This window comes from Arvicola amphibius, chromosome 1, assembly GCF_903992535.2.
Source record: "Arvicola amphibius chromosome 1, mArvAmp1.2, whole genome shotgun sequence".
Lineage (NCBI taxonomy): Eukaryota > Metazoa > Chordata > Mammalia > Rodentia > Cricetidae > Arvicola > Arvicola amphibius.
The window spans coordinates 177,386,290-177,404,363 of record NC_052047.1 but is presented as its reverse complement, the minus strand read 5'-3'; the positions used below and the strand labels follow the sequence as shown (position 1 = coordinate 177,404,363).

Below are 18,074 nucleotides of genomic sequence, written 5' to 3'. Positions count from 1 at the left end.
TATTCCATTTACTAAAGCAATTGAATTCCTATCATTTACAAATTCATGAATATGAGGAGACACTACAGAGATTGCTCTAGTACAAACATTTGAACTGCTTATGTTCAAATCCTCACTCTGTCCACTTAACAAACTTAAGTGATCTTGGACCCAGAACCTATACTTTACAATTCATTATCTCAAACAAGTACACCTTAGAGCAGTGGTTCTCAACCCTCCTAATGCTGCAACCCTTTAATACAGCTCCCCATGCTGTGGTAACCTCCAACCATAAAATTATTTTGTTGCTACTTCTTAACTGTAATTTTGCTACTGTTATGAATCATAATATAAGTGTCAGATATGTGACCCCTTAAGGAGCTGCAACCCTCAGGTTGAGAACCAGTGCCTTAGAGGGTGACTGTGAGTACATTGAATACATTGTTGTTGAAACAACAATGGTATATCTACATCAGCCACTGTGGACCAAAAGTAAAAAAATATTAACTAGGAGAAAAGGAAACAGAGAAGTATGTAGAGAATGGAAAAAAGAGCAAGAGCAGAATGGACATGACAGCTACTAGTTTCTCCCGGGAATACTTAGAACCACACTAGGTGGGACAGTGGCACAAGTCCTTCATTCCGGTGGGCTTCACTGATATCTTTGTAAAGTACCACCGTCATTAAGCTGGGTTTCTATGGTTATGATCAGAGATAACTACAGTTCACTTCTGACAAATATACAACTTTTTTCATACAGCTCTTACCTTATCCTTTCAGTAGGAGGGCCAGTATAATGCAATGGATTGAGATATTCTCTGGAGCAAAATTTACCTACTTCATCCACCCAATGACCTGTTAATGTGGGTGGGCAAACCACCAAGGAAGGAAGTGGCATACATTCTGCCAATTTCGATCTTGCATATTCCTGGGCCCTTTACAAAAGAAAACAGTAATTAAGCAATTTGTTAACATTCATTAGAATTTAGAACCTTTATTTTGAAATAATATTTTAAATTACCTCTGACAATGATCTCCAGCTAGAATACAGATGGACTGTAACGTTTTTCCTAAGCCCATGTCATCACATAGAATTCCATGAAGCTTATATTTATTAAGAAAGGCTAACCAGTTCACACCATCCTAGAAGGTTAGGTAGAGAAAAATTATAAATGTAAAAAGACCGTTAGAATTTTTTCTTGTAAAATGTGGATCTTTCTATGAGCAAAAAAGAAATCAATATAGAACCTTCAACATTAAGACTTTAATAAATCAGATAGGAAAAGTGTTTCACACTTACAAGACGAAGAGTAAACTTACCTGCTGATACTTTCTCAGTTCAGCATTGATTGGTACTGGAATCTTGTAATTTTCTAACTTCTTCCCATCTAATAATTGCTCTAAAAAGTGTCGCTCTTTTGCTTTCAACTGGATTAATTCTTCTGACATGTTTGGAGGGTCTGGAATGCCTGCCTGAAATGATTTTTAAAATGTATTAAAATTAGGCTGGCACTGTGCCAAGTAGCTCATTTCTTGAGAGCTTTACTAGCGTGAAAAAGCCCTGAGTTCAACCATGGCATTGTGTGAAACTATACTGTATAATCATAACATTAAAGGTTGGAGGCAGAATTCAAGTTCATGCTCAGCTATGCAGAGTCTGAGGGCAGCCTGAGCTACATGAGATCTGTCTCAAACAGAAATATTGACTAATACTTGTTCTGCGGGTAGGTCTGAGGGGGACACAACAATCGAATAAGGTCTTACTATGTTTTCCAAAGGCCTTGATCTTACTAGATATTCCATGCCGTTTACTTAATTTCTTATTCTAAAATGTTATCAAAATAATTTGTTTTACCAAGACAAACATACACACAGAAAAAAGCAATTAAAAATAATATAAAGATTTGAGGGTGAGGGGGCTGGAGAGATGGCTCAGAGGTTAAGAGCATTGCCTGCTCTTCCAAAGGTCCTGAGTTCAATTCCCAGCAACCACATGGTGGCTCACAACCATCTGTAAAGGGGTCTGGTGCCCTCTTCTGGCCTGCAGACATACACACAGACAGAATATTGTATACATAATAAATAAATATTTTTTTTAAAAAAAAGATTTGAGGGTGAATAAATCTAAAGATTTTGAAAGATGTTAAAAGTGCTTGAATTAGACAAAGACAATATACTCTGGTATTTTAAAGAACACAATTAGGAGTTTATTTTGCAACAAGTATTAATAAAGAAACAAAGATATATAATCTAATTTACATTCCATGCTTTTGAAAACTATCAGTTTCATACTGTTCTGATGTCCTCAGGTATTGAATCTCAAAATAAAGCATATAAAAGTCCCAACGAATACCTAAAACCTTCCTACCATTTCATAACAAAGAAGGAATTGTGCTCTTTTTCATTTTGTTAACATTTGTACAGTTTAGCGGCAAAACTGCTTGAGGCTGGGAAAGGGTTTAAGCAGCGGCACCAAATGGTCTAGTGTCATTTGTAACTCCACAGCAAGCTCCACTGAGGAAGGCCTTTGCTAGGCTGGTGAAAATGGAAGAGCTATTAAATCTCACCCTTGAGCAATAAACAAAATACAACTATATACAAAACTCTTCCTTTTCAAAATAAAAAATATGGGCGGGGGTGGGAAGGGGAAGAGAAACACTTAGAGACTATTAACTGTGTGCTAAGCTAGCCCTATTTTTCCCCTTAAAAATCTAAACACATCAGTATTCTTTCACATACTGTGATGTTCATAGACATATGCTGACTGTATCCAAACTTATATTTCAATATTGATTTGACAGATTGTGTACACACATGCAATGCACATGCTCCTGTATGCGCTCATGCATGAAGACCAAAGTAAGAAAACAGATGTCCGGCTCTATCACTCTCTAGCACCATCCCTTCAAACCGTCTCTCTCTTACTGAACCTAGAGCCAGGCTGGGAGCCAGCAGTGTCAGGAGTGACAGGCATGTGTGGCCACATCATCTCAGGTCCTCAGACTTGTTCAGGAAGCACTCTTACCCACTGAGTAATCTCCTCAGCCCATCATACTCTTGATATAAATATTTATGAGCTGGTGGTATAGCTAACTGTTGGAACACTTGCCTACCATGTACAAGACTCTACATTCAATTTCTAGCACCATAAACATTTTTAATATAAAATATTTATAATTAACAACTCTGGATCATCACATAATTGTTATTCTTTTAAAACAAATTTTACTCATGGAGATATAAGATACACATTAACATAGCAGGGTTGTACTGTGTTTACATGTTTGTTTGGGGAAAGGGATACATTATGGTCCTTTAAACTGAATGAAGTATTATTATAATAGGATGGACCTGAATTCAATCCTCTGACCTTCACAGGCACATGCACCCCCAGCCAAAATAAATGTTTAAAAATAGTTGTTGTTGTTGTTATTATGTTATAGAACACACTATACTTGAGAACCAAAATCCCTTCAACTTACCTCAAGTGGCATCAGTCTAATTAGTGTTGCAAAGCACTGAGTAGCCATGAATCTCACACTGTCTGTCTGATCACTCATTCTTCCCAATACAGGAACAACTAAAAGGACAATATACGGAACAATACCAACATCCAATTGTTCCATAACACCTGAGTAAGCTGTTAAGGAAATATCAAGATAGTTCCCAGGTAATGTCTTCTTCACATATTAGTATACCAAGATTGTAACTTCAGCATTTAAAAAAAAAGTCATTTTCATACATGTACATAATATATCCTGACCGTTTTGTTTCTTACGGCTTTCTGAAACAGGGTATCCTATAAGCCTAAAATGGCTTTGAACTCTTAATCCTCTTGCCTCTACCTCTTGAGTGCTGGGATTACAGATGTACACCATCCTGCCAGGCTCAAGATTATGACTTCTGTTAGCAATTATAACCATATTTGCAGGCTGGTGCTCTTTTAAAAATATTATTTAACTACTGTAAGTAAAAATATAAAATTGCTCCAGAAACAGATGCAAGCAGATACAGAGATCCAAAACTAATCACTGGGCTGAGCTCCAAGCATAGAGATGGATGAGCAGTAATATGAACAAACGGGTCAAGACCATGATGGGAAACCCACAGAATCAGCTGACCTGATTGACAACTGACTCTGACTGACAACGGGGGAACCTGCATGGGACCGAACTAGGCTCCTGAATACAGGCTGTAGTAGGAGACCTCTTGTTTGTTGTAGGCTGCCCAGCCCTGAAATAACCACACAGAAACTGTATTATTAATTAAATCATTGCTTGGCCCATTAGCTCTAGTTTCTTGCTGGCCAACCTTTTGTTGTTGTTGTTGTTTTGGTTTTTGTTTTTCGAGACAGAGTTTCTCTGTAGCTTTGGAGCCTGTCCTGGAGCTAGCTCTTGTAGACCAGGCTGGCCTCGAACTCACAGAGATCCTCCTGCCTCTGCCTCCTGAGTGCTGGGATTAAAGGCACGTGCCACCACTGCCCAGCCTATTGGCTAACTCTTACATCTTAATTTAACCCACTTCTATTAATCTGCGGATCGCCGCGTAGCTGTGGCTGTGGCTACTGGCAAGGTTCAGTGCCCGACTAGGCTCTCTTTTTCTCCCAGCATTCAGTTTAGTTTTCCCTGCGTACCTCTAGTCTAGTCTGCTCGGTACAGGCCCAAGACAAGGTTTTTTTTTTTTTTTTTATTAACCAATGGTATTCACAGCATACAGAGGGGAGTCCCACATCACCATGTGACAATTGGTGTGGCTTGTGCCACTGGCAGTGGGGCCAGGATACTACTCTAAGGCATCAACTGACTTTGTAGAGCCCATTCTCTATGGAGAGATACCATGCTCAGCCTAGGTACCAGGGGTGGGGCACGGAAGGGGGAAGTGGGGAGGTGCAGACACAATACACAATTTCCTTGGCCCTGCCTCAATGAGGGGATGGAACAGTCCTGGCTCACTTCGGGGGGAGGGGTATCTTAATCTCTCTGATGAGCAGATGGGAAGAAGGGGGAGCAGGAAGAAGAGGAGAACTGGGATTGGTATGTTTAAAACAAACAAAAAAAAGGAAGTATTTGGTCACACCCATAACCAACATCATGCCATTATTGCACAAGCATCTTGGCAAGACTGTTGGTAATCCAAAATTCTGCTTGCTGGATGATGTCTACTGCACTCATGAATTCACAAAATCCCTGGCTGACCTCAAACTGGTAGCTATCCTATCCCAACCTCCTCAATTTTTAGGCATGCACAACCACTCCTGGCTTAATCACTGGCATCATCAACAAACATTACCTTCTTAAAAACTTACTTCTGGGTCAGCCAGGCAGTGGTGGTGCACATCTTTAATCCTAGCACTCAGGAGGCAGAGGCAGGCGGATCTCTATGAGTTTTAGTCCAGCCTAGTTTACAGTGCAAACAACAGGTACTCTTAACCACTGAGCAATCTCTCCAGCATATGTGTGTGTGTGTATGTATGTATGAATAAAATTATGGTTTTGTCTGAAGGTAAATGGAGAAAATTTTAGTAAGAACTTACTAAATATGTCCCTAGGATATCCATCAGAATAACAGAATCACACTAAAAGTAGGGAGTACAATTCAGTGCCACACTAAGATTAATTCTGATTCCGCCAGTAGCATAAGAATCATGGCCTGCATAGACTGCACCTAATCCTGTGGTGATGAAAATTCTGAACCAGGTTTCTACTGATCTGGCCTTATCCACCTTTCTTGTTTCTACTGATCTGGCCTTATCCACCTTTCTTGCTTTGACACATGGGGCTGACAGATTCTGAATCAAACAATGGCTGCCATGTCCTTAAAAAGAGCTTGATTTAGTATATTTCAGTATAAAGCAAAAGTTTACATGATCTCAAGAGGAACCAGCTGAATTATCTTACTATTTTAATTATATTCCCCTAAAAAAAATGAACACAGTTTGGAAACATACATTTAAGGTAAATATAACCAACCTAGTATTTAATTACTATTGAAACATAAGATAAATAGATCAGTTACTAGTTTAAAATTACACAAAGTCACTATGCTTATTAAAAAGCTACCCATCTGAAGCAATTTTTAAGTGTTTTATATTACATTTTAATAATAAAACATAACATAATAAATCATAATAAAATGCAAAATACTTCAAAATAAAATGTAGAAAGTTGTCATTTTTGTAATAAATGAGATTTATGTGTATTTTAAAATGAGTGAACCTTTGAGTTAATCTTCAATATGAATGAAATTTTTCAAGTTCAGCAAAATAAAGGATACAGGCAAGTGCTTCAATTGCACCTTCTTGTTTGACATTGTCATCAATTGCTCCCAGCCACGGAAGTACCTTCTCTAAAAAAATATTCATTGTTTCCATGGTAGCTATTTTGCTCATGACACCTATGCAGCGAGCTGCCATGTGCCTGACTGCAGTGCTGGGGTACTGAAGGCACATATACAGATGGGGCAAGTGCTGGACCAGCTGAAACAGAAACAGAAACAAAACAGCAGTTACAATACTTAGTAGGGAATAATCACAGAGTCCGGCGTTCCTGATTTTGTTCTAGGTGCCAGCATTATGATCGCAACAACATCTCATATTAAATGTCCACTGCAGAGAACATTATGACAGCCAAGCAACTGTTCAACAGTGAGGTCAGCCTCACATTTCAGTCGAGTACAGGGTGGATAAAGATGGAGTTCTTTTTTATTAATATAAGAAGATGGGGAGAGCTTTCTTCGAGATGGGGACTTGCTGTTGTCCAGGCTGGCCTCAAATGTCTGTATACAGGCAATTCTTCTACCGAATGTCCCAATAAACTGGGAAATAGACATGGCCAGTAGGACTTATCAGAAATTTGTAATAAGTAAAAGGACATACTTTTATTCTTAACTGCTATCGCCCAGATTCACTTTTATAAAACTTATGTTAATGTTACAGTTATAGAGAAGTAAAGCTAAACCTGTTACAATACAATAAATTGCAAAGAGCCTCCCCAATGTAGATATATGGAAAGATTTTTTTTTTAAACCAAGTAATTTTCTACTTTCCTCTTCCCTCAGCAAACTCTTCTGGTAGAAGTATAATAGTAAAAACCAAGCCAAAGCCAAAACCTCACACCAGTGTCCTCTGACCACTGACCATATCTTAGAACATCAGCACCTGCTTATCCTGAAAAGGCATCCCTCTGCGCTCTACCTTATTGGTCTCAAAAGCCTACAATTTTCTTTCTCTTTGCTCCTTCACCTTTCCTTTAGAACCCTTTCCACAATGCTTGAGTTTCCAAATTGGGTTTTCTATACTCCTGTACCAATAAGGAAGACTCTAGTTACACCGTATTTTTTTTTTTTAAATTCCATTAATGCAAAAGGACTAATGGGTATTTTTCAAAGGAGGAAACTGTATTTTTCAAGTATTAAGTTATTTAACAAGACCATTTGTTTTAACTGAAGAAGCATCATACACATTAATTACCAAAGAATGAAGTGCAGAATCCATCGAAGCTGCTGCTATTTCAAAAACTTGCAGGGAATTTACCAATTCTTGAGCAGGACCATCACCTCTTTCCAGGAGGGACTTTCCATCTGTTCAAATAAAAGTTATATCACTTTTAAAATAATTTTCAAAATCTAGAGACCACAAAAAAAATTAGTACCCTGTGAGCTAGTATGTATACAAGTGTCAACAAAGCTTTTTGTATGAAAAATGAAGTGACTTTAAGTGCTCAAATACTGCACTTATAGCAACCAAACAGATTTAAGATAATAATCCACTTCCAAATCTATTGTTAAATATATAAAAAGGGGGAAAGCATACAGAATAACATGAAAGTTGCAAGTCTTCCATCTTAAAACTTACCTACTGGTCTAAGATAAATAGAGATAAACAGATTTCTTTTAAAAGGATATATAAAACATACTGAAAAACCAGAACTGATTAAAATGGACACATACCGAAATTATTTAGGTCAATCATAGCCTTCAATGGACCAACCATAGCATCCCAAAGATGTGGCAACTTCCCCGCCATTTCAGCACCAAAATGCTTCACTATGGTTGTTAACGCAAACTCAGCTCCTCTCCGCTGCACAAGGAAAGGCCTCTGACCCTACAACCCAATGTTAGTTCAAAGAAGAATTTTAGAAAAAGACATTATGCGTTAAAATTTTAATCTAAAGGATTTCACAGTCACCATCTAAACACTGAGAGAGCTGCTGCTAGTCAACGGAGCAGTTACTCGATGTCACTTAGGACCATTGCAAGCATCTTCCAATTGGTTCCACACAGGCCTAAAACTCATAACTCGATTTTTTTTTGATGCTGTTATTGTTTAAAATAGGAATAAAATAAGAAATAAAAGCACACATGACTTCGAGAGATTGTCACCAGTGGCATTTTTTTTAATATTCCTTGCCCCAAAGAAACAGCAGTCTCAGAGATGAAACCATTTATTTTCCTCCTCCCACCCCACCCCAAACAGGGTTTGTGTGGCCCCTGGCTGTCCTGGAACTCATGTGTAGACCAGGATGACCTCAAACTCAAGAGATCCACCCATCTCTGCCTCCTGAGTGTTGGGATTACAGGTATGTGCCCACCCAAGCTGAAACCATCTATTTTTTTTTTTTTTTTTTTTTTTAAATTTTCTGAGACAGGGTTTTTCTGTGTAGCTTTGGTGCCTGTTCTGGAACTCACTCTGTAGACCAGGATGGCCTCAAACTCACAGAGATCCACCTGCCTCTGCCTCCCGAAGCGTGCGCCACCACTGCCCAGCTTCTTATTTAAAATCATCTAGGGAGATGGACATGTTTTTGCTAATCCCAAGGGTTATACTTTTTTATTTATTAGTAGAGTCATAAAATTGGCTTCTCTCAAAGAATACAGAGTTTTAAATTAAAGTGGAAAAGATATGCGGTAGCACACTCAGGAGGCTGAGGTAAACTAGGAGCTGGAGGCTGGCCTGGACCACACCAAAAAGGACAAAAAGAAGCCAGGTGGTGGTGCCGCACACCTTTAATGCCAGCATTCAGAAGGCAGAGGCAGGTGGATCTCTGAGAGCTCTAAGTCTGGATGATTTACAAAGGGACTTCAAGGACAACCAGAGCTATTATAAAGAGAAATTCTATCTCAGAAAAACCAAAAAGAAAAATAAAGAGCTGTAATTACGTATCAAATCATGAAAATAATGGAGAGAGATAATCAGTGAAACAGATTTATAAAATATTTCAGAAGAAACAGTAGGCTACTGATTTCAATCAGAAACTTATCCACGGCCCCTACTTTATGAAAACAACCTTTTCAGCACTAACAGTTTACTGTGGTGTCCATGTCTTACAATCAAAAGACCAGGGACAGTCACCCCACTGCTAATACGCTACTGTAAGGGCCATGGCTATGACTCCCTGCCCTGCACTACTACCTGCACTCTTGTTCTTTCATGACAGGTATTCACCACCACACCCAGCCTAAAGACCTTTCTGAAACACTGGTTATAGGCCAGGGATGTTGTTCGGTCAGCATAGTGCTTGCCCAGCATGCTAAGGCCCTGAGCTTCATCTCCAGTACTGACTAGACAAATAGATCAAGTGTGGTTGCACTTGGGAAATAAATGCAGGAGGATCAGATGTTCAAGGTCATCCCTGGCTATATCATTATGTTTTCAGTCAGCCTGAAATACATGAGATAGATGCATAAACACACATAGAGGATAATTTTCAGTAGTTTATAACAGAATAGGATGGAAAATTCATATAAATCATTACAAATAGGAAGCATCTTTAGAGTAGATGTCATTATACTGACATGCCATTATAATCAGAGAGTAAAGTATTTCATAGTGAAGCGACTAGCTGTTCATAGGAAAATTAGATTTAGTTCCTTACCCTGGGAAAACACATCTAATATAATACCTGGTTGACTAACGGTAGGTGTTAATATAAAAATTTTCTCAGAATATCACTAGACATTCTTGGCACTGATAAGATAAAGAAAGATTAGTCGCCACTGCCATTTAATATGATCTTTGCAGCCAATGCTCTGAGTGTGAGTTGGTTTACATTTATGAATAGCTTATGTACCTACAATAAAAAAAGGATAGCTACCAAGCAAGCTAAGTTAATATAAATTAGAAGAGAAATAAGAAATTTTAAAATTAAATTAAAATTTTCTGGTAATATTGCTAAAATACTTTAAAAAGATGTAGTGGTATTTCACTTGTATTTTAATAAGCAAAGCTTTCCTGGAGATCAGGAAAGTAAAACAGCCATACTAGCCAGATTTACAGACCAGCCAGCAATGACACACACCTTTTAATCCCAGTACCCACAACATGCACCTTTAATCCTAGTAGCCACACTAATTGCCATAGAAACCGGGTGGTGCACGCCTTTAATCCCAGCCCTAGAGAGGATTATAAACCGGGAGAAGACAGCTCTCAGTCTCAGTCTCATTCTGAGATTCCTGAAGGCAGGAGAGCCATTTTGGACTGAGGTTGTGGTGAGAGCCAGTGGCTAACTGCTTTGCTTTTCACATCTTCAAGTTGAACCCCAGTTTCTAACTCTGAGTTTTTTTTAATCGTGCTTCAAAAGCTATTAATTCACTTGTAAGCAAAAAAATACAATTCTGAAAGCTAATTAAGACAACTTGGTTCTTCATCTAGAAACAAAATATTTTAAGAGTATAAGCATTCAGAAAGGGAGAAAAAACTATTTACCTCATCAAGTTCGACCAGGACATTCCCACTACTCCCGGCAGGCAGCTCTGCGATCTGAGCTTTGATTGCTTTGGGGATAGGACCTCGCCTGCTTGTGATAGCAAAAGCTGCTTTCTGGTGCCGGTAGAGTGTAATGATGCCTCTGTGTTTGGTGACAGTATGGTGCATCCCATCTTTTTCGGAGTTGGATCCTAATAAAGAAAATAGCGATTTAATCAAAATATAGATGAGAAAATGCTTCCTGCTCCTAAAGAGACATAATGAAATTTTAAACTGAGCAAGACCTCAATTTTTATAGAGGATGTTGTCATTAGACAATGAAATGGTAACAAAATTGTCTACTTGAATTAAAATTTATATCGAAGCTGGGCGGTGGTGGCGCATGCCTTTAATCCCAGCAATCAGGATACAAGAGGCAGGCGGATCTCTGTGAGTTTGAGGTCATCCTGGTCTACAGAGCGAGTTCCAGGACAAGTACAGAACTTTCTCCCTTCTAATTTGTTTTTTAAAGTTGTAAGTCTATTACATTTTGTATAATTCAGGTTTTCTAAAATCTTATTAAAAAATCATATAAAACTCAGTCATATGACTAGACCAGTGTTAGTCTTATTTCTGAAATCATTTTAATGAAACAGCTAATATAAATTTTCTACATGAGAAAACTTGCTTAAATAGACTTCACTTACATCAAACCATGGCACTAAATTAAGGAATCAAATTATTAACATTTAACTAGTTTTCTAGCCTACTTATAAGAAGCCATACAATGACTTTAAAGATTAAGGAAGGGTGAACACAGGCTTCAGCTGACTTACATCGCTTCTTATATGTACAGCTAATTTGCATGTAAGAAGGCTGATTGGCAAATACACAAACTGATAAGACAACTTTGTTCATGGAGAATAGAAAATGGGGAGAAGGCTCTAAAAGAAACTTGATTTATGCTTAAATACCTATAATTTAATGGTAAAAACAAACTTAAATGGTCAATTCCTTCTCTGCGCAAATAAAGGTTTAGATATATACCTTTAGAATTTTCCTGGCCACTCTGTGTTGGTACTGGACATGTTACACAGGGAGTGAGATATGGGTCCACACAAAGAGAGCTACAGAGGTTTTTAATAATTTTTGAATTAGGACATGGTGTCCTTGTTGTACACTGCTGAAGAAGCTTAGCTATGCACTGAGCAGCATAGTTCTGTACTAGCGTATTCTCTTCTTTTTTAATTGTTTCCATTAGTGGTTTTATGATCGGATTTAACTTCTCCGGAAGCTGCTGCAGGCTCACAACTGCACATGCAGCAAAAGTATGCACTCTCAACTGCAACACTTGCCACTCTTGGTTCGTCTCTGCAACTGTCATTTGGACCTGATGTCGTTTACTATCTAACTGCTGTAACACTTGAGGATTTAGATCAAAAGTTGATGTGACTTCATTAAAGACAGTAGTTACCTAATAAAAAAAAAGAAGAAAAAACGAAAAATCATTAATTACAACAACTCCAGGCAGACTCGGAACCCTAAGCGGCGGTTCCTCTTTCACTCGTCTCACACAGTATCAAGATTTGCTGTAATACTCAGTAAGCTTAAGAAAAGGAGCAGTCTCAAGAGAAATAAAATTACTATATCAAATTTCCCCTAACTGGTAAAATATGAAAGCTACAGGCAAATACAAGCTGTTAGTTTGAGGAATATCAAAATTGACAAACTACTTCTCTACTCCAGAAACAACAGAGAACAGATGCAGTGACCACTGCAGAAGGCCCAATACCATTGTGACAGAGTACATTAAAAGACTGTTCTTCATCATTTTAACTTTATTAAGATATAATTCCTGAAGCCGGGCGGTGGTGGCGCACGCCTTTAATCCCAGCACTCGGGAGGCAGAGGCAGGCGGATCTCTGAGTTCGAGGCCAGCCTGGTCTACAAGAGCTAGTTCCAGGACAGGCTCTAGAAACTACAGGGAAACCCTGTCTCGAAAAAACAAAAAACAAAAAACAACAAAAAAAAAAAGGATATAATTCCTGTACCATAAGTTAACTCATGTGAAGTAAATAATCCAGTGGTTTTTAAGAACTATGGCTCACTACAATGAAAACATTTTTATCAATCCCAAAAGAAAACTCTTACCTATTAGCAATTACTCCTCATTTCCCCAGTGTTCTGGAACCTATTTCCCTCTTATAAAAATAGTTTTATTTTGGCTATTCCATATGTATGAGATCTCAATATAAATAATGTTCTTCAGGTCCATCTATGTAATGATATTTAACTTTCATATATGACTTTTCTATTCTACATTTCATTTATCCATTCAGTTGATTAATATTTGGGTTCTTCCTATCTTCTGAATATTATAAGTAATGTTGCTCTGAAATTTTATGTACATAAAGATTGTGTAAAGGCTTTTATAACAAAAATAGTCCAGGCAGTGGGAGCTCACACCTTTAACCCCAGCACTCAAGAGGCAAAAACAGGTGGAGTTCAAGACCAGTATGGTCGCACAAAGCCAAGATTACGGAGAGAAATGCTGTCTCAAACAAAACAAAACAAAACAAACCCATAAACAAATAAACAAGTAAGTGGGTTGGTCATCTTTGCTGGGTAAGTACATTTGAGAGCTTTCATAAATAAGTAATAGCCTGATAATTACTGATCACAAAACAAGTAAACATTGAAAAGCAAAACTTTTCATGGGTATTGAGGTTTTGCTTCTATTTTGGTTACAGGAACAGTTTCACCAAGTAGCACGTCACCCTCCTGCATGCTGGGACTGTAGGTATTGCCACCATTCCTACAAAGAATCTATCTTTTGTTTGCTTGTTTGTTTGTTTTTCATGATAGGGTTTCTCTATATCTTTGGAGCCTGTCCTAGAACTTGTTCTTATAGACTAGGCTAGCCTTGAACTCAGAGATCCGCCTGTCTCTGCCTCCACCAAATCTCTGCTGGGATTAAAGGCATGCACCACCACTACTGGGCCAAGAACCTATTTTTTTTCTTTAAATATTTTTTATGGTTTATATTTTATATGCATTGGTGTGAAGTGTCAGATCCCCTGGAACTGGATCTTCAGACAGTTGTGAGCTGCCATGTGGGTGCTGGGAATTGACCCCGGATCCTCTGGAAGAGCAGTCAGTGCTCTTAACCACTGAGCCATTCCCCAAGAACCTATCTTTTAAGACCTATAAATAAATGATTCCATAATAGACAAAACGGCTAATTCTATATTTATTATAAAAAAAAAAACTAAAGTTACATGAGATCTTATTCTTTATCAATAAAAAATATAAAAGGTTTAAAAAAGAGGTTTTAAATTATAGCTACATGATCGTGCCTATTTGCTCATTACAAAGGAACAGAAATCACTATGTTTAACTTATACTTTCCACTTTGTCTTGTCCATTTGGTATTGTTATGCTCAAGATTTATAAGAAACTGTTAGGCTTAAAAATTTGAAACACTGTCTAAAGTACTATTCTACCAATTTTCATTGACTATTGACAATTGAGGATAAATTTTCAAACAACCCCAAATTACTGCTGTCATTTAACTAATCTAACAGATGAGTAAACCCTAATGTCTTAACCCCTAAGACTGAACTAATGTCCTAAACCCCTTTACCCCCTCAAAGTGGAAACAAATGTGGGAGAGACACAAGGAAGGAACTGACTCAATCTAAATCTAAGGAAAGACAAGTCCTGTGGCCACAGAATTGCTTTACTCTTTATAATGGAAGACATCAGTGAAGACTCGGCATTGGCAGTTTAAGCTTTTGCTTTCTGTTTTGACACTGGGGGTTTGGTTATGGAGCCCTAGGGAACCTGGAACTTGCTATGTAGACCAGGCTGAACTTTAACACACAGAGATTCACTTGCCTTTGCCTCCCAAGTGCTGAGATTAACACTGTGTGCCCAGCATTGTTCTTTTTTGGGAGACGGGTCTTACCAAACTGTCCCAGATGACCTCAAACTCCAAGGGTTCTCCCAACCTCAGTTTACCAAGTCTCTCAAGTAGCTGGGACCACAGACACCTGACAGCCTGCCTAGTTTTTTGTTTGTTTTTTGAGATAAGGTTTTCTCTGTAGTTTGGAGCCTAGTTTTAAAAGAATGGTTCATGCATTATTGGTATGTCTTTGCTTTAAGAAAATGTGAGGAAGTAGAAAGCAGGCTGTTTTCCAAAGAACTGAAAAGGATTCAAAAAGCTAACCCAAGGAAGAAGAGGAACTCAGAGAAATGAGAAACATACACAAGGTAACGAAAGTAAGAAAAAAACTGTAGAGGAAGGAACAAGTCCGTGTTCATTTGTTTGTTTTGAGATAGTCTCATTACACAGCTCAGACTGGCCTTGAACTTGAGATTCTCCTGCTTTACTCCCCCAAAGCTGGGACTAGATTGATACCAACACTTCTGGCTAGAAATAATGTTTAAGTAGAGGAGGTGTGTGACAGAGAGGCCCTAAAAGACTATATAAACCTAGCACAATCACACAGGCTAGCTATATGAACAAGGAAATGCCTAAAGACTTAGAAAATAATCTGGAACTAGGCATAATGTAAGAAAGTCTTTGATTGAGCTGTAATAATAAAAAAGAAAAAAAGGGATAAAGGGTAAAGACACGAGTCTTTGTAAAAGAAAATGCTGACAACTCTCCAAATAGGGATAAAAATCATTTTCTATTAAAAACCTCAGGTCAACTAATATAAAAATGGCAGCAAAAAAATCAAAGTAGAAATGCCTAAATATAAAAGACTGAAAAGTTGGCTCAGTGGTTAAGAGAATTTGTTGCTCTTGCAGAAGAACCAGGTTCAATTTCTAGCACCCTCATGAAGGTTCATACCCACTGTGACTCCAGTTCCAGGGGATGACACTCACATAGGTATACATGAAGGCAAAACCACCAATGCATATAAAATGAAATTAATTTAAATACATATATAAATAAAGCCAAACATCTCTTTTAGCTCAGCAATTCTACCATATTTATCTAAGAAAAATCTAACTATATATTAAAGATTTATATAATAATGATTGAAAAAATATTTATAGCATCTTTATCCACGATAACCAAAAGCTAGGAACAGGGCATGTTTTATAAAGAGGCAAATGGCTGGCACTATCTGTGGTAAACTCAGCAACAAAAATAATATGCAAAACACAATAAACTCAAAAATTTCATGGCCCAAAATCCTTATACCAAACTGCATAATATATGGTATCATTTATACAGAATTATAGAATGCACAAATAAATTAGTAACAGACGGGTCAGAATAATTGTAATTGGGAGCAAGGAGAAGAAAGGATAGGCTTGGAAACAGGAACAGCGGCACAGCGCTGTTCTCTATCTTGACTGCATTTGTGTTTCTCTGGTATGTATCTATGAGAAATCCATATTGGTCCACTTTACATCTGTGCCTTCATCTAACATGTACAAATATCTGTATTTACTTAGAAATGTTAGGAAATTATCAGATGAACTGGTGATTGGAAAAATGGAGCTATTTTTAAGTACATGTATAATATAATGAATTTGGTAAAATGTTAAACTGCAAAATCTAACCACTAGGTATGGGTGTTGTTATTCTAAATGCTAAGTACACGAGCAGTTTTATGTAACACTTTTGCTTCTATATGTTCGAATATTTTCATCTTACACCAAAAAGAAAAATACGCAAGAAATCATAGAAGTAGTTTCCCCCTTGTACCAAAATTTTATGATGTACTCAAAAATGACAAAACTTCCCAAATTTCCTGGTAAGATGGATTAAATAAACTGTAGAGGCAGTTTTCCCACCACCAAAATCTCAGGATACACCAACAAGTGACAAAACTTGGCAGGTTTTCCAGTAAGATGGATTAAATAGTTCTCTGTCCTATAATTTCAAGAAATTGAGTACAATGAAATAACCTTTCTAAAGAACAGGATGACAAGATACCATTTCACAAACAGATCCAACATATATATTAGTACGCTTCTGTGGTGACACAGCACGGCACATTTCTAATCTTTATTTCATGGCATAAAATTTAAGAAAATCACTTCGAGCCAGCCTTTAACCCCAGCACCCAGAAGGCAGAGGCAGACGGATCTCTGTGAGTTTGAGGCCAGCCTGGTCTACAAGAGCTAGTTCCAGGACAGGCTCCAAAGTGACAGAGAAACCCTGTCTGGAAAAAAAAAAAACAATAAATAAAATTTTAAAAAAGGTACTTCTTTACTCACCAGGTCATTAGCTTGATCTATTGTTAAAACATTGTTGTTTATTCTATTACCAACTTCAATATGTGCATCAGCTAATGATGATATAAACTGTTTACATTCATTCTGCATTCGTGTGAACGGAACAGCAATTTCATCATAATACAAATGTTCTGAAAGGATATCAAGTAAACGTGGCTGCACAGCTAGGGTAACAGCTTTACACTCCTAAAATACAACAGATAACAAGATTCAGGGAAAATATAGGAATATAATGGTAGAGACATTTAAATCTTGACTTTAGACAACCAAAGACTACATTGCCACTGATTTTGAATCTATAGTCTGTTACTTTTCAGAACAGTTATTTACACAAAGAAAAAACATTACATCAAAACTGCTCTGAAAATTTAATATGACTAGAGGACATGCACATGTAGCCACTATAATTGCATTTAATTTTCAACCTAATTATTCTTAGTGTACTCTGAATTTATTCAAAATATGCATATAAAATAAATGAGCAAATAAACAAACAAACAAATAAATAGAGCAGACATTTAGAAGTATATTACTATAAACATGAGTCAGAAAACAATCTGGCATGCACTAAAAATATTATTCAAAATTTGATATTAGATATCTTTAAAGGTTCAACCACAGCTTCACATGCTGTATTGTAAAAATGGATATAATTTAAAAGCTACTTACCTGCCCCCAAATTTAACTAACCCTTCCCACTTTCTCTGGTTGTTGCCTGCCCCAACAAGAGGGGGAATGGCCTCAGTGGTGAGCCATGAGGGGTTCTGTGAGATCTGGGTGATCAGCCTGGGCTTCACAGAGTAAATCCAGAGAAGCTCTGTGAGGGTCCAGAAACCGAACTGTCAACACTTGCTGCTGAGTCTGAGAGGCACAAAAACACAGCATCACTGCCTCTCCAGCACATGGAGTCCTGACAACAAAACAGATAAGCTTTGCTTCTTTCAAGAGGCAAAGTAGGGTCTCAGTTGCAATAAAGCATGGTTCAATTACTTTTAGACATAGCTTTGACAAACTGCTAAGAGGCAGTAACAAGCAACTCTCACAGCAAGTGCAGACAGTTAAATTTCCAGAAATAAATCTTACATAAAATCATACATCTTATAGAAGTTTAAAGTTAAAGAGACTAGAAGGGAAGTTGGCTCATCTAGAAATGAAG

General features: G+C 37.6%; 1 protein-coding gene across 1 annotated transcript in view; it reads right to left on the bottom strand.

Moving 5' to 3' along the window:
• The window catches only part of Btaf1 (B-TFIID TATA-box binding protein associated factor 1), a 90,337-nt gene that overhangs the window by 22,226 nt on the left and 50,037 nt on the right, over positions 1 to 18,074 (bottom strand). Inside the window, exons 19-28 of the mRNA XM_038332091.2 lie at positions 16,901 to 17,104; positions 11,708 to 12,134; positions 10,682 to 10,872; positions 7,927 to 8,080; positions 7,448 to 7,557; positions 6,253 to 6,454; positions 3,462 to 3,610; positions 1,300 to 1,452; positions 1,001 to 1,122; positions 747 to 914 (exon numbers count right to left, since the gene is read on the bottom strand). Of these exons, the coding sequence (XP_038188019.1) occupies positions 747 to 914; positions 1,001 to 1,122; positions 1,300 to 1,452; positions 3,462 to 3,610; positions 6,253 to 6,454; positions 7,448 to 7,557; positions 7,927 to 8,080; positions 10,682 to 10,872; positions 11,708 to 12,134; positions 16,901 to 17,104 (1,880 nt within the window). The remainder of the gene's footprint in view (positions 1 to 746; positions 915 to 1,000; positions 1,123 to 1,299; positions 1,453 to 3,461; positions 3,611 to 6,252; positions 6,455 to 7,447; positions 7,558 to 7,926; positions 8,081 to 10,681; positions 10,873 to 11,707; positions 12,135 to 16,900; positions 17,105 to 18,074) is intronic.